This window comes from Danio rerio, chromosome 6 (genome assembly GCF_049306965.1).
Source record: "Danio rerio strain Tuebingen ecotype United States chromosome 6, GRCz12tu, whole genome shotgun sequence".
NCBI classification, from domain to species: Eukaryota; Metazoa; Chordata; class Actinopteri; order Cypriniformes; family Danionidae; genus Danio; species Danio rerio.
In genome coordinates, this window is record NC_133181.1 from 31,952,435 (window position 1) to 31,977,206 (window position 24,772).

At 34.7% G+C, this 24,772-nt stretch overlaps 1 protein-coding gene across 4 annotated transcripts in view; it reads left to right on the forward strand.

Annotated features, from left to right (window-relative positions):
• usp13 (ubiquitin specific peptidase 13) overlaps nucleotides 1-23,613 on the forward strand; it is a 58,166-nt gene extending 34,553 nt beyond the window's left edge. For 3 of the 4 annotated variants that reach the window (XM_005165930.6, XM_021476878.3, XM_021476879.3), the window contains exons 15-21: nucleotides 95-217; nucleotides 2,061-2,087; nucleotides 2,296-2,439; nucleotides 13,312-13,478; nucleotides 16,538-16,730; nucleotides 19,088-19,172; nucleotides 20,759-23,613. In XM_005165930.6, coding sequence (XP_005165987.1) covers nucleotides 95-217; nucleotides 2,061-2,087; nucleotides 2,296-2,439; nucleotides 13,312-13,478; nucleotides 16,538-16,730; nucleotides 19,088-19,172; nucleotides 20,759-20,855 — 836 coding nt within the window. In that variant the 3' untranslated portion in view covers nucleotides 20,856-23,613. 4 annotated transcript variants of the gene reach the window in all.
• Nucleotides 23,614-24,772: the final 1,159 nt, after the last annotated feature.

Genomic DNA, 24,772 nt, shown 5'->3' on the forward strand with positions numbered 1-24,772 from the left:
GGACTGTGGAGGAAACTGGAGCCACATTTCACATCTAGTTATTTTACTATTTCATGCTCTCTTTTTCTTTTCTTGTGTTTTTTTTTTGTTACAGATATGTCAGTAGATGTACCTGATTTCTTGGATCTGAATCGCCTTAGAGCCACAGGTCTACAGGCTGGAGAAGAGGAATTGCCTGATCTTACACCTCCCATTGTCATTCCTGAAGACACCCGAGGTGAGAACCTGTAGACTTGAAGCCTGTGCTTTGGTTACGTTTTGAGCTGAAAAAAAGAAGCAATTTCATTCAGTAAGGATATATTAAATCTATCAAATATGCAAGTAAAGACTTGGCAATATGGCAGAATGTTGGCAAAAATGTGTGTTTTAAATATGATTAATAAATAACATAAGAGATTTGCCTTTCATTTAGTCAGTTGAGAGAAAAGTTTAATTTACCCCATTCACTTTTTTTATTTGCAAGTAAGTTACTATGTGAAATCTAAAATTTTGAATGTATGCGTGATAAACATGAGTTTTTTATGTCTTCTTGAACGCTCCCCAGTCTATTCATCTTATTTCAAATTTTGTTGAATTGTTTAACACCTTTGCCTCAACGTCTAATGAGAAATGTAAACTGGCTTGGGAGGATGAACTTGGAACTGACATATCAGAGAACTATGGTATAAGTGTCTGACTACAGTACAGTCCTGTTCAGTAAACAGTAGGCACCAGTTCTAAGTTCAAAGTTATGCGTCGTCAGCACTATACCAAAACCAAATTACACAAAAATTTTCCCTCTATTTCACCTACAGTATGTGTGACAAGTGTCAAATTACAGAGGACACCACAGCTCTTTTGTTTTGGTTTTGCCTTGATTTGTTCAGTTTTTGGACAAACATTTCTGATTTTTACTCCAAGGCCTATAATATTTCCCTCCAACCAGACACACAGCTTGCTATTTTTGGTGTTTCATAACACTCCTTCACCAACATCTGCAACAAGCTCTTACTCTAGGCTTGACTGTGGCCAGGGGGCTAATACTAAAAAACTGGAAATCTCCTTTACCTCCTTCTTTTCGAACCTGGTTAATGGATATGGCCTCCGTTATCCACTTGGAAAGGCTCAGATTTATCAGGTCCATTTCCCACAAAAAAAATGTTGTGCTACCTGGGAACTCTTTCTTGGATACTTAGACCTGAAATGTGTTCTATCCAAATCCAGCATCTTTCATGGAAACTGACCGGCACACTACCTTATAGGACTTTTTGATGTCTACATACTGTGTAACACTACATTTTGTATCCCCAACAGCTGAACCCTCATGTAGGGCAATTCCTATATTTACCTGCAAATTGTGTATACTCTGAGACAATATTGCTTGTTTTTTCTGTTGTACTTAAAAAAACCTTAAAATAGAAGAATAAAAAAATAAAGAACATAAATATTGAATAGACTTTAAATCAATACATTTTAAATAGAAAAATATATATTCAGAGTAAATATAACAACAACGCAAAATTGACATTAATCAAAAAGGCAGCCTTGGTAAGAAATTTCTTTTTAAAAACAGCACAAAATTACTGAATCCAAATGTCAGAATGTAAAATAAAAACAATAATAATAAGATTACGTTTTATTTTTAAGTATTTTAAATTACAGTTAAAATAATTAGTACAATAAACTTGCTTAAATACACTAAACTTCAACATTTCTATATAAAGTGATTCAGAAAGCAGAGGAATTGTACTATTTGGTTATACAAATATATTTACTTATAAACTCAAGAACACTACATTTATCAAGTCAATTGCAAATGCTTAAGTAAAGCATAGTGTTGAGTCAATTTATTTAGCATTTAGTATTAAGTCAAGTTATTAAATTCCTTATTGCACAACTTTGTTGCTTTTCAGACAACGTAATTAGAAAAGTAATTGATATATAATTTAAATCATGTAATTAGTGATGAATTACTTTTTAAGTTGCTCACCTTACACAGATGTAATGTAATATGGAAACAAAATAGCATATTTAACCTTCCCTTTTCCTTAGTACTAATTCGTTCTTGTTTTTGCATACAGACAGTTCAACAAACAACTCTTTGGAATGTAAGTATCACTCTTTAAATATGCAGAATTCATTACATACGTGTAAATTGTATGAATGTGCTACATACCTATTCCATGAACAATATTAAAAGGATCTCTTAAAAGAGTCAGTTAGGTTCTACAATAATTGACTTTAAACATAATCAGCATCTGCAATGTTAGTTATGAGTTTTTGAGTTGTTAATTTGAATCTTTAATTGTTCTTCAGCTCCAGAAATAGATGAATCATCTGTGATGCAGCTGGCAGAGATGGGCTTTCCTTTGGAAGCCTGTCGGAAGGCTGTGTACTATACTGGGAATATGGGAGCAGAGATGGCCTTTAACTGGATAATAGCACACATGGAGGAGCCAGGTAGGACAGCGTATCTTGACTGAACCGACATGTTTTGAACAAAGGCATATCTTTTTATATTCTTAGCTTATTCCATATTTGAACATTACTTATAGAGAGACACTGTACTAAGTTTTTTCATGCACCTGTTAGTTTAGAAATGTTGGGCTTTTTTTTATATCTGAAAACGTTTTTTTATATCTGAAAAACACTTTGAAGTGTTTCTTTTGTCACACTTTATAGCTTTTTTGTTTGTATAATTCAATTACAATGCACAATTTAAAAAAACATTTTTTTTAAAAGATTTTCCTTCTTGCTTCATCCTTATCATCCTGAACTGAAGCAGCTAACATTTATTTACAATGAGGAAGGGTAGATGGTTGCTGAATAACTGCTCAGAGATTTCTGCTGCTGTCTGGGCTATCACTGCTTTTCTACACCTCCCTTTTTCATGTGTTCAATACTTTTTCTGGGGTGGCATGGTGGCTCAGTGATTATCACTGTCGGTGCGCAGCAAGAAGGTCACTGGTTCCAGCCCCGGCTGGATCAGTTGGCGTTTTTGTGTAGAGTTTGCATGTTCTTCCAGTTTTCGTGTGGGTTTCCTCCGGGTGCTCTGGCTTTCCCCTCAGTTCAAAGACATGTTCTGTAGGTGAATTGAACAAGCTAAATTGACCATAGTGTATGTGTGTGAATCCGAGAGTATGGGTGTTTCCCAGTACTGGGTTGTGGCTGGAACAATGACTGTAAAAAATATGGACGACGCGACAGCCCTTTTTCCCATTGAACGCCTTGAGGGCAAAACGCCTGCTTGACGGGCACAAACTGTCGCAAAAGACTGCTGAAATTGGAGCCAGACATGCGCAGAAGGACTGTCTGATGGAGCCAGAGGAGGAGCCGCGAAAATGAGCAGAGTCGAGCTTCCAATCAAACGCTTTATGTAAAATCAACTACGCCCCCCGAACTTCTCAGCATGCGTTTGCTGTCATATCAACACAAATGGATGTAATAACGTTAACAAATATGAGGGTTTTATATATTCAATCGCGCCAGCTCCAGGCCGCAGCGCACAACTTACTCGCGGCGTCGCGGGCTGATTCCGGCTCGCATGCGGCAGCGCCGGCTCGCTCGGCCGCCGCATCTGGCTCGATTGAGTCGGACTGGAATCGGGCAGTGAGTCCAGGCTTCCGAAGTAGGTCCAGCAGAGGTAACATTAGTCAGTCTGAGCTCTAAGAGATAAGTCTCCGGCAGGCGAGAATCTAGCCGGAACTGTGTTTTGCTATCTGGGTGGCTAGGCGTGTATCAGCAAACTAATAAAGCCCGAAAAAAGCCCTGAACTTAGCGAATAAACAGTGTTCCACCAGGATCATGTATGTCAGAAACTATAGTTTACTGCTGAACTCATTTTGTCATGGTAAAATAACACAGAAATCGAATAATAACACTTCAGTCTCCTGCCGAAGCTCAGACGCGCTGCTTTGAGAAACTGTCAATCACGATGACACGCCCAGCATTAAATTACTGCTAAATCAAACTGTTTACAAAAATGAAGATCTGCACCTATTTCAGCACAATAACCAGTGCCTTAATCGACCAGAACTATCTTTCTGGACATTTTATTGCAAGTGTAATATTTTTTTTTATTTGGGCTCAAGTCTCCTTCATTAACACGGAGGAGGCGGGCTTTATGACTTGTACTGCAGCCAGCCCCCAGGGGGCGATCTAACGGCCGAAACCTTCACTCAAACGTAGGCTTGCGGCACACTTGGGCTGGAAGGGCATCGTTTCGTAAAACATAATCTGGATAAGTTCATTCTACTGTGGTGACCAACGAGACCACAGAAAAATGTTAACGAGTTCAATGCTTATTTTCCCTGCTGTATATATATATATATACACTTACCGGCACTTTATTAGGTACACCTTTCTGGTACCGGGTTGGTCCCCCTTTTGCCTTCAGAACTGCCTTAATCCTTTGTAGCATAGATTCAAAAAGGTACTGGAAATATTCTTCAAGATTTTGATCCTTATTGACATGATATCATCACATAGTTGCTGCACATCCATGATTCAAATCTCCCGTTCCACCACATCCCAAAGGTGCTCTATTGTGTTCAATTATGGTGAGCCTGTGCGAATTGTTGTCTCAATTACCTGTTCTTAGCTGACAGTAGTGGCACCTGCTGCTGCTGTAGCTCATCCGCCTCAAGGTTTAACAGATTGTGTATTTAGAGATGTTCTTCTACATACCTCGGTTGTAATGAGAAGTTATTCAAGTGACTGATCCTTTTCTATAAGCTCGAACTAGTCTGGGCATTCTGTTCTGACCTCCCGCATTAACAAGTCAGTTGATGTCATGTGATTGGCTGATTAGAAATTTATGTTAACGAGCAGTTGGACAGGTGTACCTAATAAAGTGGTCAATGAGCATATATATATATTAAGATCAAATCAAGAATTTTATATGTAATTTATCTAATGTTCTGTTGCTAGAAACATATGCATGTTAGTGCATTTTCTATTAAATAATATCAAATTTTCACATTAAAACATGGGAAAAATGGGAATTTGGAATCCTAAATTATTCAAACTTTTTTTATTTGTATTTTTTCGCTTTTAACTACAGTGTTTTACCTTAATAACAACAACAACAATAATGGTAGTCACTATTTGTATTATCAAAATATACAACCGAGACAGAAATAAATGTATGCTATCTTATTAGTCATTTTTGTAGGAAGTGCAGTGCTGAAGTGAGAGGGAAAGAGTAATTGAGCAGAAGACAGTGTCACCTAATTATATGCTGCCTTGAAAGGAAGACTTTCATTGTAGACATTTTAGAAATTTTAACTCGGATGAACTTGCTGTCCTTTGCATATAGAGCCTTCAAGTTGACAATTTTTCAAAACAATCTAGCATCACTTCAGTATTTGCTAAGGTGTCTCCAAAATGATTTTGCTGTGACCACAGATAATGCATTGAAAATCACTATCCAAAACAACAGCCGAAATCAAGCACTTGGCTAAATATTGCATTTATAGTTTTTATGTCTATGTATTTAGGAGTGCTTATAGGTTCGCCCAAAAATAAAAATTGTAATTATTACTTGCTCTGATGTTGTTTCAATTCTCTGAGACCTTAGTTCTTCTTTGGAGCACAAATGAAGATATTTTAAATGAAATAGGGTTCCTTTGCCATGCATTGAAAGCAAAGGTCCCGAAACATTCAAAGTCCAGAAAAGCAACCAAAACATTCCATGTGACCTCAGTGATTCAACTGTAAGCATTTGAAGCTCTAAGTACTCTTTTGTACATCAAAAAACTGTAAAAACAACTTTGTTTGCCAATGTCTTTTGTATCAGGTTAAGGTGGATGTTTACTATCGACAATACCATGCGTTTTAGAATAATAATGTAATAAAGATGCAAAAGTTGTGTGCTAAAGTTTCATGTACGGTTGTGTAGAGGATTATTCATTTGTGAAAACTACAAAAAAAAAGCTGTATTATGTATGCCAGGCCAGAATGTAGCTCAGTATCTTGAGCATAACTGATTGACTGCTGTATAGTCCACCATTGTTGTTTTGTTTGTTGGCTACTCACGTATGCCTATGAGCTAGGATACATAACAAAGTGCACTTTAAAAACTTTTAAATTAAACCTAATTTATTATTATTATTTTTAACCAACTTTAAGACCCCAAAATATTGTCAGATACATGAATGATCAAAATGTATGCAAACTTTTCTGTTTGAAAATGGCATAATTTTAATCTCACCCTAATATTAGACAATTTTGCAAAAAACTAAATAAATAAGAAATACAGTTTGATTTAAAGTTTTTCACATTGATAACAAGAATTTTCTCCTCCCTTAAAGCAGTGGTCCACTACAAAATCATATTTTAAACTTTAGTTGATGTGTAGTGTAGCTGTGTGAACAACATCTCTGAATGTAATATGCTCAAAGTTCAATGCAAAGGGAGACATTGGCTTTTACAGAGATAGTTTAGCAAAGCCTACTGTGAACAAAGTTTGGAGACTACAAAAAATACATGCGCTTTAATGAGATCACAAGCTTCTCAGGTTTCGCGCATTCAACACACACGTACACACCACTCAGCAAAGGGTCGTGGCCAGAGGCGCTATAATGTTACAGCAGAGAATTTCTGTATTTGGGCTTCCAGTGGACACAACACAGAGAGAAGTGCTTACAATTTAATTTTAATTATGTTTCAGAGAATTAAAAAAAAAGAAATAGCTTGCATTTGACAAAGGGCAGCTTCAAGAATCTTTCCGAGTTCAGTGCTGGATGCGGCAAAAAATTTCTCAAAAAAGGAGCAGCTTCAACCATAATAGAAAAAGCTGTGGATTGTGAGCCACAACCTGTGAGTATTTTTATTTGTTAAAATGTATTTATTACATGCACTGTTTCTAGCGTTAATGGTATGTTGTAGCAAGGATGTAAACAACAGGAAATGCCGTTTGGCTCTGTTAACAATTTAGCTACAAATATTTGTATTCATATTTATATTAGAGGTGTGACACTTTTCCTGGTGACGTGTAGCCGATCTGCAAATCACAGCACATTATGATAGCGGACCAATCAGACCCTCTTGAGGGCGGACCTTTCAGAGGAACTAGGAAGTCGTTTTCATGTTAGCCGAGAAGCTGTATATAATTAAAGTATGATATATGAAAAAAAAAAAATGAAAAAAATAGACCCTGGACCACCCCTTTAAATAAAAGTTCAAGTTTATAATCTCAACTATGTAAAAATAAATAGTTAATTGCATTTTTTTTTCAGAAAAGACCTGACCTTTTATTATAGACCTGTTTAACAGAAACATTCATTTTTTCATTTTCTTTTTCGGCTTAGTCTATTTATTAATCTGGGGTCGCCACAAGGGAATGAACTGCCAATTTATCCACTATATGTTTTAAGCAGCGGATGCCCTTCCAGCTGCAACCCATCACTGGGAAGCACCCATGCACTCTTATTCACACACATACACTATAGACAGTTTTAGCTTACCCCATTCACCTGTACTGCAGGACAGTCTTTGGACTTGTGGGGGAAACCGGAGCACCCGGACGAAACCCACCGGAATGCAGGGAAAACATGCAAACTCTCCAACTGACCCATCCAAGACTCGAACCAGCGACCTTCTTGCTGTGAGGTGACAGCACTACGTACTGCACCACTGCGTCACCCTGAACAGAAACGTATTGTAACATTTCTGCATTCAAATTATATAAACTGCAAAAGTCTAGTGTAATATTTGCTGTCCATTATCTCAAAAAACATTTAGAATTGCATACTTTCATTGACTCCAAAGTATTTGTAAGTAAAGGTAATAAAAGTTCATCCAAAAATTAATATCTGCTAATTATTTACTCACATCACTTCAGTGCTTCGGTTCTGAACAATATATTCTGAAGAAAAATGCAGCCAATGACAGTAGAAACAAGAAAAATCTATTGAAGTCAATGACTTTTTTTTCCAACTTTCTTAAGTATGTCTTCCTTTATGTTTAACAAAAGAAATAAACTTAAACAGTCATGGAATAAGTTTAAGATGAGTAAATAGTGATATTTTCATCCAAATATGCAAATTAGATTTATGCACAAAACTAGAATATTGTATAAAAAAATTGAAAATGAAGCACTTTTTCCACCCAAGAAGTCAAAGAGAACAAAATCGTCACCTCCTGATAAACTGGCATTAAATAACAAAGTTATATATAACAAAATAACAAATTATTCTTATGTAACTTAAGACTTGTGCCCCAGCTGATAAAGAGACTTTCTGAGAGGTAATAATACTCCACAACTTTAATCACAGACTTTGACAGGAATGACAAAAACAACATTTCAGATATTTTACAATGTGTTCGCTCCGCTGGTTTGTGCTGTAATGCCGTGCAATTTTGACTATATTTGTTATCACATGATCTGTTTTTATAATTCTGGGATTGATTCCTGTTTTTGTCATAGATTATGCACATTTTTTCTTATCTTATAAACAGTTCTTACTCAATTGTGCACATATATTTCAAAATGCATGCACATCTTGGCCTTTCTATTTAGCATATTTAATGCAATATTTCAAAATGCACATAAAAAATTATTGAATGGAAAGATATTTTTTCATTTTTGAGCGAACTATCCCTTTAATCCAAATGCAATTTGGATTTAAGCGTTTATGTCATCACACTTAGAATGCTCACGCTGAGCTGAATCAACTTTACACAGGGTTGTTTTTCAAGTCTCTTGCTTGGCACCCTTGTTTATTATTGCGCTTCAGGCTAGTAAACACGGTCCTCGCACTTTAGCGTCACCTGCGAGCTGGGAATTCTGCTTTCCTTTCTTTCCTGGCCCAGTTAAGCAGCCACCTGAGATCCCAAACAGACTCAGACATACACAGAAGCAGAGTCTCTAGTGGGCCAAACACCATTAGCTTCACATCTCCTAGAGTTGTGTGGCTTTACAGCTACAGCTGGCCCTCCTCCTATACAGTCGCCACTGACAGTGGTTATTAATATGGGGTGCGTTATACACAGATCTTTTTTAGTCTTGCATTAATTCTTGAGAACTGTGGAGGTGAAATATGACTGGTCTTAGGAAAACATAAATCCTAACTTCTAGTTGTGTATGTAAAAAGTAGAAGTATATTCATACTTCAAATAGTTTTGTTTGTTTGGTATGACTAATTCATAAAAGTGCATTGTGATACATACTGTTTTGTTGTGTTGTATGTGAATTATTAAGGTGTTTTTAAAATTTCTCTCAAGATCGCTGTGTTTATTTAATCAGAAATGCAGTATGTGCAATTTAAAATGACTTTTTAAAATTAAAAATATTATATAATTTTTTAAATTTAAAAACATTTTTCCTGTTAATTGCAAATCTTAAAAAGCATTATTTGTGGCTATTACTCCATTATTCAGTGTTAAATGAATGCTAATTTATTTCTCAAGGCTTATTATTAGTAGGTTACTTGAAAATGAGTCTACTTAAGTGATTTTTATTATATGTATAATTTATTTAAATTAAACAAATTATTTGATCCAATATTGAATATTTAAGTAGTTTTTTTCAGGATTAATTAATAAATATCCGATTTGACATTTTTAAAGAAAGGAAGCAATCATTTAAATTTACATCTTTATAAATTTGTTACTGTCGCTTTTATGAAATGCTTTCTGAAAGTAATATTTTTTAAAATAATTTTTAATATAACTGAATAATAATATTATTACTGAATATTATTATCATTAGTAGTAGTAGTAGAAGCAATTACTAAATACAAAAAGGTCATATAAAAACATCTCTAAGTCTCTAGTGTCTTAACTATAAAACAGCAGAGATATACAGGCTTATTCGCAAATTGCTTTTGTTTATTATTTTATTTATTTTAAACTTTCCATGGCTCCTAGTATGCCAGTTGAAGCACATTTCTGAATTTTCAATATCATTCTTAGCCAGTCAAAATCGTTTGTTTTAGTTCAATTTTAAATATCCACAACAAGCACTGAGCCACCGGGGATTGGAGAAAGGCTGAGTGACCTACCCAGATCCAATTAACACACATTTTATATGGTATTTTAGAGGTATATTTTTCCCAAATTATTTGTATATATATATGTAACTTTTTTTGCATAATTGTACATTTAAGAATATTTTAAGTGAAATCATGGTCCTTGGTGATTGATAAAAAGTCAGTGTCTAGTGCAATGGTTTTCAAAGTGGGGGTCAAGACCCCCTGGTGGGTCATGGGACAATGGCAAGGTGTCACTTGGTGATTTTCAAAACTCAAAGAAATGTTATTAAACTCTTAGAATAATCATATTTTATTCATAACCCACAAATGACAGATAAAAGTTACATTAAAGAAACAACAACATACAAATAAAAAAATTATCAGCCTTTCAATTTTTTTTTTTTTCCATTGGAATAGCAACACAGCAATAGTGTCAGCTGCAGCAGATTGATGTAACGGGGCCAGGTTAAACTTTCTGACAACCTTTATGGCACTCTAATACATTAAAATACGATATTTGAGGTTAATATTAAATTAAATTAAATGAATAAATAATTATAAAAAAATATATATATGGTTATTAGACTGTTGCATTTATGTGTTGTCAATATGCTCAGGTTTATATACATATGCCTTTTCTATGCAACGTTTGTATATTTATAACTAGCTTCGAGAAAAATGGGGGTCGTGAGTAACTGACATTGTTATTTTGAGGTCGCAGGCTGAAATGTTTGGGAACCCCTGGTCTAGTGTGTGCAAACTGGATTTACTTCATGCTAAAACATCAAACTTTCTCTGAATAAAGCTCTGCATCCTTAGAAAGATTTAAGTGCAGTAATTAAATTAACAGTTATTTTAGTAAAATGAGCCATTTTTATATTTCATGGCACCTTTAATCCTTTTCTAAAAATGTGTTTATCTGTGAAGGTCAGTTTGTTGTAGCTAGTGGTCAAACATGGTGGTGTTATGTGATGTTTTTATATGTGTGAGGACAGCATTTGATCTTGAACATTAAAGGATTAGATTCAGACTATAGGGAATGGATTACATGGCTCTTGTTCATTTGAATTTCCGGTTTATCTGTGTAATCTTAAGAGCAGCCAGTGTGATTTTTCATCCTCTTTGCACATTTGGTGAATAAATCCACATCCTAGACTCAGTATGAAGTCGAGGTACTTTGGTTGTACAGCACTACGTAATGTACTCTGTTCCATCTAGAGATTTGCAGTATTTATTGTCTGCGGTAATACCGTAATTGTTGCTTAAACACAAAATACTTTTCCAGAAGCATGTTCTTCAAGTCCAAAAGCATTCACTGTGTGATGAAGCATATGAAGGCAGCTAGAATTGCCCTGTAATTTATGCTATGAAAGCGACAAATTCCCAGTATGGGTTTTAGATGATATTGTCAAGTTATGTAACATGAGCAAGAGTGGCAGTATTAAATTTAAAACATTTTAACAGAGAAGAGCGAGTTACATTTGGGACACAATATTGTCGTTTTATTTTTCTGTTTTGCCAATGACAGAGCTTTTGTGTGTCTCAGAGCAACACTGCAGTACTTCCTTCCAAAATGAAATGTTTTTGAACAAATTGAGTGAGCCAGTGCATCAGTGATCCGTGTATAAAATATTCACTTGCTTTGTTTCCAAATGAATAATTTATTCTGAATAAATGGTTGAATGACCATGCTATAGTTTGTCAGAATCGCAGCCCTCTATCAATTGTCTGAGTTGTTTGTGTTCTGATATATTAGATGTCATAACTATGGCCATACACACACTGTAAAAAGTGGCAACCACATTTAAATGCAAGAGTCAAATGATTTATACCTGCAAAAAACATTTAAAAAATAGCTTGATGCTTTATACCAGTGGTCACCAAACTTGTTCCTGGAGGGCCTGTGTCCTGCAGATTGTAGCTCCAACCCTAATCAAACACACCTGAACAAGCTAATCAAGGTCTTACTAGGTATACTTGAAACATCCAGGCAGGTGTGTTGAGGCAAGTTGGAGCTAAACCCTGCAGGGACACCGGCCCACCAGGACAGAGATTGGTGACCCCTGCTTTATACAGTCAAAGAACTCTCGTAAAAATTTATTTCTGTTTAATGAGGAGAATATTTTTTTGACAATTATTAATATTTTTAATAACTAATTTCTAACAATAATTTATTTTGTCTTTGCCATTATGAGTTTGCTTTATTTTGTCAAACTGAACATCACAGTAGATGTAAAGCAGAATGAAATTAGGTTACACTCAGCGACACTCAGCAAGAATTAAAAAAAAAAAAAAACAAAAGTAAGTAAATAAAATTTACATAAATTAAATGGAAACACATTAGCAGCAGAAAACACTAACATAAATAAATAAGCTTTGTAATTCATAAATATAAAAAATAAAGATAAAGAAAATGTAAACCAATTAAAGTATTGAGATTATTTTATTTCACTGTAAATGATTATCTAGATTAATTAGTTAATTTGCGGTTTGTTCATAAAATGTTAAGGATATATATATATATATATATATATATATATATATATATATATATATATATATATATATATATATATATATATATAAATGATCTTATATTTTCATTTATTTATTTATTCTTCCAGCCAAACTAAAATAAGACTTTTTACAGAAGAAAAATATCATAGAGAATACTGTAAAAAAATGTAATATGTAAAAATATTTGAATAATAACAAAAATCATATTATTACATTAATATTATCACTAATAATTTAGTTTTTTTGCCATAATCTAAATGTAACTGAAGTTCATTGCGATGTTGAATGCAATTGTCACATATGTAAATGATGAAACCAATGGGCTAAATGCACACTGACTTTTCATTTCCAAGGGCTTCCGGTGAACGGTCTTTTCATTACAAAATTGTCACGTTTAAGATCGTTTACTGGCTGTTAGATATACAATATGAAGTGGGTCTCAGAACAGATAAGAATCACTGCATTAATATCCATTTCCCCCACTATGTCTTTAAAATATGACAGTTGATTTTATCCCCATTATTTACAATGTAATTTCTGCACTAGCCTGTTGCTACTGACGGTGCTGGTGGTTACAACAATCTTTCATCTCGTTTTACGCTTAAACAACTAGATGAATGCTTAAGTATATTTAACTGTAATTACATTACAACATTGATGCTGTAAAACAACCTTGTGAAATTGAAAATAGTCACATTAAGCTTTCACCAGAAGTTTATCGTTGGCTTTAAAACTCTAGCTGTGCATAGAGTCCACTGTTTAAACCACATTTAGCTGTAGAATGACCTACTGATCTGTGATACAACTCTTGTTTTTATGTCTCTTGTTAAATCAACAACAGATTTTGCTGAGCCTCTGGCTGTTCCCACTTACATGGAATCAGATCTGCCCAGTCCGAGTCTTCCTACAACCAGTGCACTGGACAACCAGCCTCCAGAGGAGAGCATCTCCATCCTCACCTCTATGGGCTTTCCCAGGCATCACACAATCCAGGCCCTCAAAGCCTCAGTAGGTGTCCTGCTTCTTCTCCTTCATGTATGCAGTGGCCCAGAAAAATAACCTGGACACTGAAGCCACACATAAAAATGCCTGATGTCAGTGCATTAGAATAAACTACACTTGTGCTTACTCTGTGCTGCATTATGAATTTTTGTGGCTCGGACTGTTCTGAAGTGGCTTGTTCATTTAGTTGATGAATATTTTTTGCCATATTCTAGGTCAACCACATTCTTTCACTGATTCTGTTGTAATTTAAAAAGTTTACTTTTTAAATGACAAAAACTATGATAAAACTGGACTGACGTTTCCATTTACGAATAAAGATAAAATAAAAATGTTTATGGAGGGATGATTACTGTTAAAAGTATATATAGATATATACACAATTGAGTGTCACGGTGGCGCAGTGGAAAGCACGATCACCTCACAAGAAGAAGGTTGCTAGTTTGAGCCCCGGCTGGGTTAGTTGCCGTTTCTGTGTGGAGTTTGCATGTTCTCCCTGTGTTCGCGTGGGTTTTTCTCTGAGTGGTCCGGTTTCTCCCACAAGTCCAAATACATGTGATAGTTGAAATGAATAAACTAAATTGGTCATGGTGCATGTGTGACTGTGATGTTAATAATAACAAAGCCATCAAATGTGCGTAAGCTATTTACAATGTTGCAAAAGAAAAAGAAAAAAGAAACTAGTGGCGCCAAAGCAAAGAATTGAACAAAACCAAAAACCACAATAATCTAGAACCCAAGACCCCTCTAAGCTTGCTAATTAAAAATAAAAATGTGAAAGAGAAACTATTTTCAGCATATTTGACGCCACTAAATATGCTCCCTTATTAGAGGAAAAACAAAAAGCGAAAGGTGGCGTCTACCTAGTGCATCTAACCATTCACTTGCTGTAGCTTACTGTCGCACGCCTTGGTTACCTATTCTTTTTCCCCCCACATGGGAATTATAAGCTCTTTTAAACCATGTTGAAATTTAAGAATGCAATAAACACAGTACTGCATAAAGTACAAGGAATGCAAGCCCACACACACAGCACTAAACAGCAGCATTTTTATAATTCGTCAAATACTTTTTTGGGCCACTGTTACACGCTGGACATATTTAGACTTGATTTATATGGAGGAATATAATTATCACACTGTCATGTTATACAGATGCTGAACATGTCCCAGCATGTCAGGGTCAGTTTTGTCGGTTGTTGATCATTGACAAAGTATGTGAGACAGGAAAAGCTATCTTGTCTGTTTAACTACTTGGCTAATATTTGAGTATTGCCTACTTGGCTATACCTTCATATAATAATTGATGTTTATAAGTTCATACACTTCTACAGTAAATGTGATTTACATTAACTTTAAGCTCTTGATTTGGATTTTGTTCTGTTATTCAATCAAAATGTACTTGTGTTGGCTGAATATAGTTTTTAAGCACAATGCATTGATTTAAAGTGACAGTAACGATATTCATAATATTAGAAAACAATGATAATTAAATGTTGTTCTTTTGCTGTCTTTTAAACAAAAATCCTGATGAACTGCATATTAAAATAGTACAATAAAATTCAATTTAACAGTGAATTACTGAATAGTTTACAGTATATAAAAAATCATTCATATTTAGAACAAGATCCATATGATTAGATATTTAAAAACATTTTTTACTGTGTTTGTTTGTTTGCTATTGTATTCTTATTTATTTTAACTACAGGTCAGAATAGGCGTTTATCTGAATGAAGTTGGAGCACTATTTTACCTAGATTTTGAGATTTTATTCACACAAACACTAACATTTCTTTAGATAGTCATATTCAATGTTTATGTGTATAATATCACTTCTGTAAATTTAACTTCTTTGACCCACATGAATATATTTTGACCTAAATAGAGGTATATATACTCAGCATATATAATTACACCCCTCACAAATCTATCTTTTATATTCATATTTTTATTAGGTAGCTATACAATATTATATTTATGGATATGCTATAGAATAATCAGTACTGAAGCCAAATCTGCAGCTTAACAAATTAACTTACGATAATGGTTCAAAAATGAGTACAGCCAAATTTATGTCATAGAAAAATATTAAATACAAATTTAAAAAAGAGGAAAAATCAAGGGAAGCAAAAAAATGGAAAAATTTAGTTGAAATTTTTCGTAGGTTGTACTTTTGTTTAGCAATATTTTGCTTGAATTCTAAATATGATTGGTGGCAAAAATATTATTTTAATAAATATGTCTGTTTAATAAATCTGTTTTGTTTAAATGCACCAAAATACATTGCTTATATTCACTGAGAAATTGACAAAAATATTAAATATATTTTTAAAATGGTGTTTATTCAATTATGCTGAGCACTATATATATATATATATATATATATATATATATGTTTATATATAGTGAAGATATATGTATATTCTTGAACTGTATACTCTGTCTAACCTTTCAGATCTTCTTGAAAAGTCTTTTTAAAAGTATAACCTGCTTCCTTTTGAATATTTTTTACATAGTTTTTTAAGTCAAGCATTTGTGTTTTTCATGTCTGTTCATGTGTGTGTTTAAAAATAGCCTCTCAAGCAGCCAATAATAGCGCAGTAACAAGTGCACGTCTTCAACCATCGTCGTTCACATTTGTCCAAGAAAAGACGAGGGCGTCAGGCCACATTTGCTTTCAGTGCTGGCATTTGCAGTGAATCACGGCGCTATTTCAGATTAGTGCCTATGCCTAAATGGGTCTTTTGACCACGCTAGAATGACCTCAGTTAAATCAAAGACTTTTGACTGGTCTGAGCAATTTAAAAAACGGCTCTTTGCCTGAGGATATAATTTTGGTGTTCAGTATGTTTTTTTGTAAAATTACCGCTTGACATGCTTTTTTGTCCAGTTAGGCTGTTAATAAATTATAAATAATGGACCGTTTATAAAGTTCTCAACCACTCTAGCACTAATACTGTTTTTTTAGATGCAGTGGTAACAATGAAGTACAGTATAATGATTCCATATTTAGTCTTGATGAGAGTCTTTAAATGTGGTTTTCTTCTTCTTCTTATCTGGTAACAGAACAACAACTTGGAACGAGCTCTTGACTGGATTTTCACACACCCAGACTGTGAGGATGAAAGTGAAGCTATGTCAGACACAGCAGACACAGAGCCGAATGATAACAGCTTCTCAAACGCCAACGCCCACACTGACTCCTCACTGTCTCCAGATCAGGATCTGTCTAGCCCTCGAGTCAGAGACGGACCCGGCCGTAAGTGCTCACTGAATGCTGAATTCCGCAAACATATACTGACGGTGTTTTTACATATTAGCTATGTTTCCAAGTTGCAAAATTAGCTTGTACTAACATTTGAAACAACTTAAATGGAAGTTATGTTTACACAGCAACCTAAAAATGTATTTCATTATTACACTTTTTACACACACAACAATGGTCAAAATGATACCCGTGACTAAAAATGCTGTATCATGCATGCCAGGCCAGTAGATGGTGATGCCACTTTGTAAAGAAACACCACACGTCTGTGCGCATATAATCTTGTAGTTACTTCACAAATGTTTTTTACAGCATTGTTTTCGTAATTCACATTCAAATATTGCCTTAAAGGCATAGTTCACCCAAAAATGAATGATTACAAACTATTTAGTCAATATACCCTTTCACACATACAGACCTCTCTGGAAAATTACCGGCAATTTTGCCGGAAAGGTCTGTAAGTGTAAACAGGCCCTTTGTGAAAATACCGGGAAATTGGCTATTGTCTAGAAAGAGAAGTTGTAACATTACCGATAATTTGCTAGAATGATGCGCTAAGTGAACGCAGAAGGAAGATTGCCGGAAAGAGCGCGTTCATATCTAGAATGCGCTGACGTGTGACATCTGCTTCAGCCAATCAGAACATTCAGATGCATTCACGTCCACACGGTTTCTGAAAATAAAAGCCTTTGAATTTTTTTCTAGACACATTTACCTGGTTAGCTGGTTATGACATTTCTGGTTAACAATGTCATAATTCACCAGTATTTTGGAATGAATGTGTGAATGGTCTTTTCCGGAAAATTCTGTAATGTCTATGCCTGTGATCAGCGCTATTTTAAATTTACCGGTAAAGTCATTCCGGAAATTTTACGGAAATTTACCGGTATCACTGTGTGAAAGGGGCTAAAATCAACTGGTTCCAAACCTTTATGAGTTTCTTTCTTCAGTTGAACAAAAGAAGATATTTTGAATAATGCTGGAAACCTGTAACCATTGACTTTCTTAGTAGGAAAAACAAATACCATGGAAATTAATGGTTGCAGAGCTTGATTTAAAGATTTGAAACAATATTGAATAAATGTTGACAGACCATCCCTTTAAAGGAACAGTTCACCCAAAGATGAACGTTTACCATTTAACTGAGCCACTGACTTCAATAGTAGGAAAAAAAAATCATTGACTACAGGTTTCAGACATTCTTTAAAATGTAGTCTTTTGCATCAAACAGAAGAAAAAACAGTATAAAACAACTTGAAGGAGAATTATGACATTATTTTATATTTTAGGTCAGCTATCCCTAAACGCTGTTTTTATCACATTTGCTCAAGTGACCCAGATTGTCTTTTTTTTCTAGGACATTGGGGTCAGTTGCACCAGCAGTGCACAAGTTAAAACATAGGCTAGTTGTCACTTAAAGGGACACTAAGTTACAATTTACGCACTACTAAGTATTTTTGTGTTGCACCACTGAACTTACAGTAGTTCAAACATAACGCTACATTTCAACTAAATATTTACGGTCCCCCCCATGAATAACGGCAGAAAAGAGATGACAGCGAGATTATTTTCATTGAGGAGCTCCCTGATCTCCCTTTACTCACAGCCTTCCTATCCTCCCAAATCTCACTTTTGTTTCTGTTTGTGAACAAAGAGTTTATTTTCTTTCAAGGAGTGTTTTGTGTTAACTGTATCCATCAATTAAAATGAGAATTTCTTCATGACTGAGTTATTCTCCCTGCTCTTTTTTCTTTGGCCTACTTGTAGGATATAAAAAAATTTAATGTTTTGATAACTTCCTGTGTATTTCGCAAGCATTCACAGCTCACGATGCATACGTATATGTGAATCATCTGTTATTAGTGACTGACTGTTATGTGATGTACTATAAAAATGTCATTTATCATTTAATTTGCATAAGAAAGTTATATATAGATGCATTAGTTGCAGAATTTTAAAGCAGTTTGATGATGTAAATGCTTCTTATTGTACATTACTTCATGCAATGCGACCACACATGACTTTACGGGAAGCTTACGACCTACTAACTATGGTTTGCCCTAAGAACATATGGTGCAACCAAAGTGAGAACAAATTTAGTTACGAACTAGCTAATAGTTACTAAGCCCCTAGTGTGGACTTTACATTGTAGTTTAAGAAAGAACTTACGAACAGCTGGTGCAACCCTACCCTGGTGTGAATTATTCATACTAAAAAGTTGCTTCATCTAGAAAACTACTGCAGCTTTTTTTTGTTATAACTATTGAATTCCTAAATATAACAAAAACAAGAAAAGCCATTGTGTGGAAACATATTTAATTTCTGATGTTGGTTTCTTTTCTTTCTCCAAGGTTACGAACTGTTTGCTTTCATCAGTCACATGGGAACATCCACAATGTCTGGCCATTATGTGTGTCATATCAAAAAAGAGGGCAGGTATGCTGATTACAATGTGTGTTTTTTATTTGCAATCAGGCTGTTATTGGTTACATTCAGATTTCGGACAGATTGATTGCAGAAAACAATTTAAAACAACATGTGATTTGTGCCTGTCAACAGCAAGTGAAGATGTATGCTAGAAAATGTATAAATAAAAATGTTTTTCAAAAGTTGAAATGTTCTTAATATTCGTTAGTGTAGTGAGAGTGTAGTTATTAATTAATAATGCTCTATATTTAAATCCATAACTAAATTGTAACAGGGACACTAAAAACAACATTCAGATGATATAAAACAGAACTGCCATGAAGTAGCAAAGAAAAAACTAATTAAATCAAAATGGAATTTTTTTAGGTGTTAGTATCCAACCCAGGCTCATTCTGAAAACGTAGTCCCGTGGACGTTTCTAGAGACCGCAAAATACATCCCGGGAGGTACGTTTTTTTTTTTGCAGTTTTTGTTTTCGCGAATCCGCTCTAAAATGTCTCTTGCGAGTGACATTCGCGCCCGTGCTGTTCTCGCTTAAACCCACCAGAGGCCGCTGTCGACAGACTGAATAACTGAATGATTGACCCTCCTCCTTCCCTAAACCCAGCCAATTTTACAGATTGACGCTCGCCCACTTACTTTCCCTAAACCCAACCGACGGTTTACAAAAGCCGTCCAGAAAAAAGAAAAGCCCTCATCTTACTTTTACCACGTTTTCGTATTTTAACACATTCTCACCCTGTTGTTCACCCTGTTGTTTTTGTCTTACCTAATTTCTGGAACCGCTCTTCCCCGGAAGTAGATAGTTGCAATCTAAACAATACAATATGTTGCCCAACAGCTGCAGTATTTGTCAAACTTTAGTGAGGTTATTGATCTGCTGTCTCTCTATGTAGGGGAATAAAACACAACAGTGAAGATGTGGTACGAGTGCTGTTATTGCAGAATATAACATGGATATCAGCCAATCAGAATCGAGAACCAGACAGAACTGTTATATGAAAGAAAATAATAAACATTCATCATTATTATTGTTGATCAGAACTTCTTTTTTTGTCATTTTGAAATGTGATGTTGGAATTGCCTGTCTACAGCAAGCTCAGAGGTAGAAAATAGTTTGAAGCTAGGCGATTCTAAATTAAATCTGTTGACCACTGTGTCCATTTTTAATTGGTGAATAGTAATATATATGGATAGAGACAGTGTATAGGATTCTCTTTGGGGTGAATAAAGCCCATGTGCCCAAGTAGGCAAGGACCACAAAACATGTAACATGTAACATTAAATTGTAAATTACATTATATAAACAATAATGAAATTAAAAGTTAATTTAAGAAAAAAATTAATTATTTCTCTAAATAATGTATGTTTTTGAATCCAAAAAGATGAATATAATTTTAGAAAGAATGACTATAAATGTAAAAAATTTAAATAAATGTCATTTAAAAAAAATGTTTAATAATGTCGCAATAAAAGCATTTTAAATGGGGAAAGAACAACAAATGTAGTAAATAACGATTAATATAAATATGTAAATAAGTGTAAATACATTCAACTCAAAATTTGATTTTCATTTTTTTTTTCAACTCTCCTAGATGGCTGATTTACAATGACCATAAAGTATGTTTGTCAGAGAGGCCTCCTAAAGACTTGGGCTACATGTACTTTTACCGGCGCCTGTCAAGCTGCTAAACCTAGACCTTCACAACCATATGCACAGCCTTTCGGCCAGAGAGGTGTGTGTGAAGCTCTACTGACACTGCTGGAAACTAGGAAAGCATTTACACCTGTGAGAAGGAGAGAGGAACCTCACAGTCCCTGCCAAAACCCGCTCAGAGGCGCAAACCACAGCAGCGCTCCAGCGGGAAACCGTGTGCATGTGTGTTTGTGTGTGTTGTCTGTCTGACTTTTGTTTATCCGTTCGTCTTGCGTCTGCTTTAAAGGTACAGTGGGGTGCGTGCAATTTTAGGTATGCAGATTATTTTCCTAATATATTCTCAGATTATTTGTTATATTTCTCTTTAAATACTTTAAGCTCCTGTGCCAGTATTTTCAATACATACATTTTTTTTTAAATATAACGTGTGCCTGCATTTGCAAATATTACTGCCATTTCAGCAGAATGTACTTAAATTGTAATTAATTTAATGTCTGAAAAAACAGAATGGATTTCAAATAAGGTTTTTAAAAACCTAAAGCATTGTTATTGCAGGCATGTATGGTAAAATATTAGATAATAGCCATTATTTGGTTGGTCTTAGTTTGCTGGCATTCAGATCGGTCCGTATTGTGTCATCATGGACTGATTCTTTATTTGAATTTACAGTATATTTCAAGTGTCTTCTCCCCAACAGCAAATGTTTGTCCAGTTTTTATAACTTTAGGCAGAAGAGAACTTTAAATGGACAGTACACCCAAAATTAAAACTTGCTGTTAATTTACAGTACTTAGACTAATAGGTCATTAAAGAGGTAACGTAGGATACTCTTTTCTTTGGTGGAATCCTAAAGATTTGTTCTTGGTCCTTGGTGATTTATAAAATTCAAGTCAATGGACTTGGAAATAAAAAAGAAAGATATATTTATAAATTATGTATACAGGCAAAAAAAAAAAAAAAAAAATGGTACATGTCTTCTGACGGTACATTGGCATCTTATGATATGAAATGATCCATTTTTATGAATCCATGGCCACTGTAGGAAGCTCAAACTACAGACTGAGGTGAATGTGCTCAGGACTGTTTTGCTGAGGTTGTGAATTTAAAGTGAAATAAAAAAAGCTTGCCAAGACTAGTCATTTTGCTTCAAATGGACTCCTTGACTCTATATCAGGAGCCACGGGTATGAGTTAGTTTTGACTGTGTATTTTATTCGGACTCTCAAAGCTCTAGTAGCTGTTAAATTTTTATTTTTCACCAAGGATCAGTGTCGGCTAAAAAAAAAAGTTGTTAATGTTCTGCTGAAGAAGAAAATAATGCCACATACAGATGTTTATTAATGTTTGGGTGAATATCCCTTTAGTGTTTTTGATTATAATTGAAGAACACTGAGCTTCATTTATTGGCATGGCTTTAATGTTACTATTGTACTCATTAGAGTTCATTTCATGTGTATTTGAAAACCCAAACATAATTTTTTTTTTTCATATTTAGAGGATTTTTGATATAACTGCCATCAATCTGTAGCATAATCTGACAAATTCACATACAAAAAAACTTTTTTACAGTCATGTCTACTGAACTATTGGACTGTTGTCCATGGTTTTGCTATTAGATATTTATTCTAAAAATCGGATTTGATCCGTGCACATGCCATTATTTTCCAATCCTTTAAAAGACTTTTATATTTGCAATATGATCACATTCAATTTAAGATTCAATAACAACTTTCAGTCAGTCTATGATAGCTGACCTGAAAATGCATTGATATCACATAATCATGTTCAAGTGCTTTACTTTGCTCATGTTACAGTTTAAAGGCTGTGATGCTTTAAAATCATCCAGTCTTAAAGAATGTAAACCTATTTGTTATCCTGTACCTAAGCAATATGTAATGACTTACTGCGCAGTTCAGAAGAATATGCAGGGTCATACATAAAACGATCTCAGATACGTGTATGTACTGGTGCTCAGTTTTACCAAATCTCAAGCTTTATGACATATCGGACAAACCTGGCTCTGCCTTCATCATTCAAACCCTTTATTTTTCAGATAAAACCTGAATGTGTTCTCGGCAAGTAACTTTTTAAAGGTTTTATAATGCCTTGAGCTTGAGTGTGAAGTTTAGGGCTGAATTAAAGTTTAAACATTTTACATCATGTTCTCGCTCAGGCTGAGGTGGAGCTTGTTCATCTTAATTCTTTTCAACTGGATGTTGCACATGACGTTGTAGATTGTACCCTGTCATGTTTCTTTCTATTGTGCACTACCTGTTATGTTGGGAGTTCAGTGTCTTTGTATCCATCCGAGGTCCTCTCACTCTTTCTCTCCTTCTCTTTCTTACTTTAAATGACTATTCATACCCTTTTTCCTCTTTATTTTCTCGATTTTTCTTCCTGATCTCTTTTTGTTTCCAATATTAGTTGTGAAAGTGGATGCTTTTACCTCACCTTTCTCAAATATGCCTTTTTCAGAATGTGCACTAAACTCGGAGGTTAGTCAGTTGACATTTTGCAATTTTTATGGATCTTTAGCGGGTTCTGTTTTTCATGGAACTGAAGGTCATGTGGTACGTTTTTATTTTTATTTTATTTTTTGCAAAAAAAATATCAATCTGTAGCTACTATACAAATTTGCCCACTTGTTTGTTATAATTTTTTTAAATGGATTTCTGATCCATATATTGTTTAGAAACACATAATCATGGCAAATGTGGGAATCTTCATACAAAATTTGTTCAAACATACTTGTGACTCATATTGTTTGGATTGTTCAATAAAGTCCACAATTGTTCACCTGTGGCATTTTCATAGTTTCAAATACATTGAAGAGATCATTTGGACACAACAGGGAAAAGCCAAATTACACAGTAAAAATGCTGTAAAATTTACATTATTACTGGCAATTTTGAACTAGTACTGTTAACGATTTACAAGTGCACTTACAACTGTACTATAAAACTACAGCTAAAACTTAATTGGCAATTTAAAGTGCACTTACACATTTGACAGTATTACCGCCAAATAAAATTGTGCATTTTACAGCAATTTGCAGTGTACAAACAGAAATCTGAATAAATAAGCTTTTCCTTGCTTTTTGGTTTGTTAAGATATGTGGCATATTTTACAAATATTAAAACAAGGGTGTAGATTTGCTCTTGATATTGGTGGGGAAATACATCCCTAAAGCTCATGCATTGCGCATTGAGCTTTAAAAAACATGAATAAATTACTTAAAAATATAAACAGTTAATAATACCCATAACAATTAACGACTGACGTCCCATACTGCAAAAGCTAATTTACATGATTTTACTGCAATCTGGCTTTGAGGAGGTATGAATGAAGAGAAGTTTAGAGAGGTGTGTAACACAATTGAACTGTTTTAATTCCGATTATTATTTTTCATAATCATGGAGGCCAAAATCGAAACTGAATTTCAATTAATTGCACAGCCTTGGTTATAAGTATTATATTGAACTCATAGCTAGTTTGACTTTAACCCTTTAAGTAGTAGGTTAGTAAGTGTTGACGGAGCATTATTTTCTTTTGAAGTCAATCAAGCTATTAGTAGGGACATTCGGCAACTAGCTTACTGCAACTCTCACTTGGTCACCCACTGAAGCTAATCAGGGCTGCGCCTGATCAGTATCTGGATGGGAGATCACATGGGAAAGCAAGGTTGCTGTTGGAAGTGGTGTTTGTAGACCAACAGGGGATGCTCAACCTGCGGTCTGTGTGGGTCCTAACGCCCCAGTATAGTGAAGCGGACTCTATACGGCTCTGTCAGTGCTGTCTTTCGGATGAGATGTTAAACCGAGTTCCTGATTCTATGTGGCTGTTAAAAATCCCAGGATGTAATTTGAAAATGAGTAGGGGTTTAACTTTGGCTTCCTGCCCAAATTTGCCCACTGGCCTCTGTCCATCATGGCCTCCTAACCACCCCCAAATCA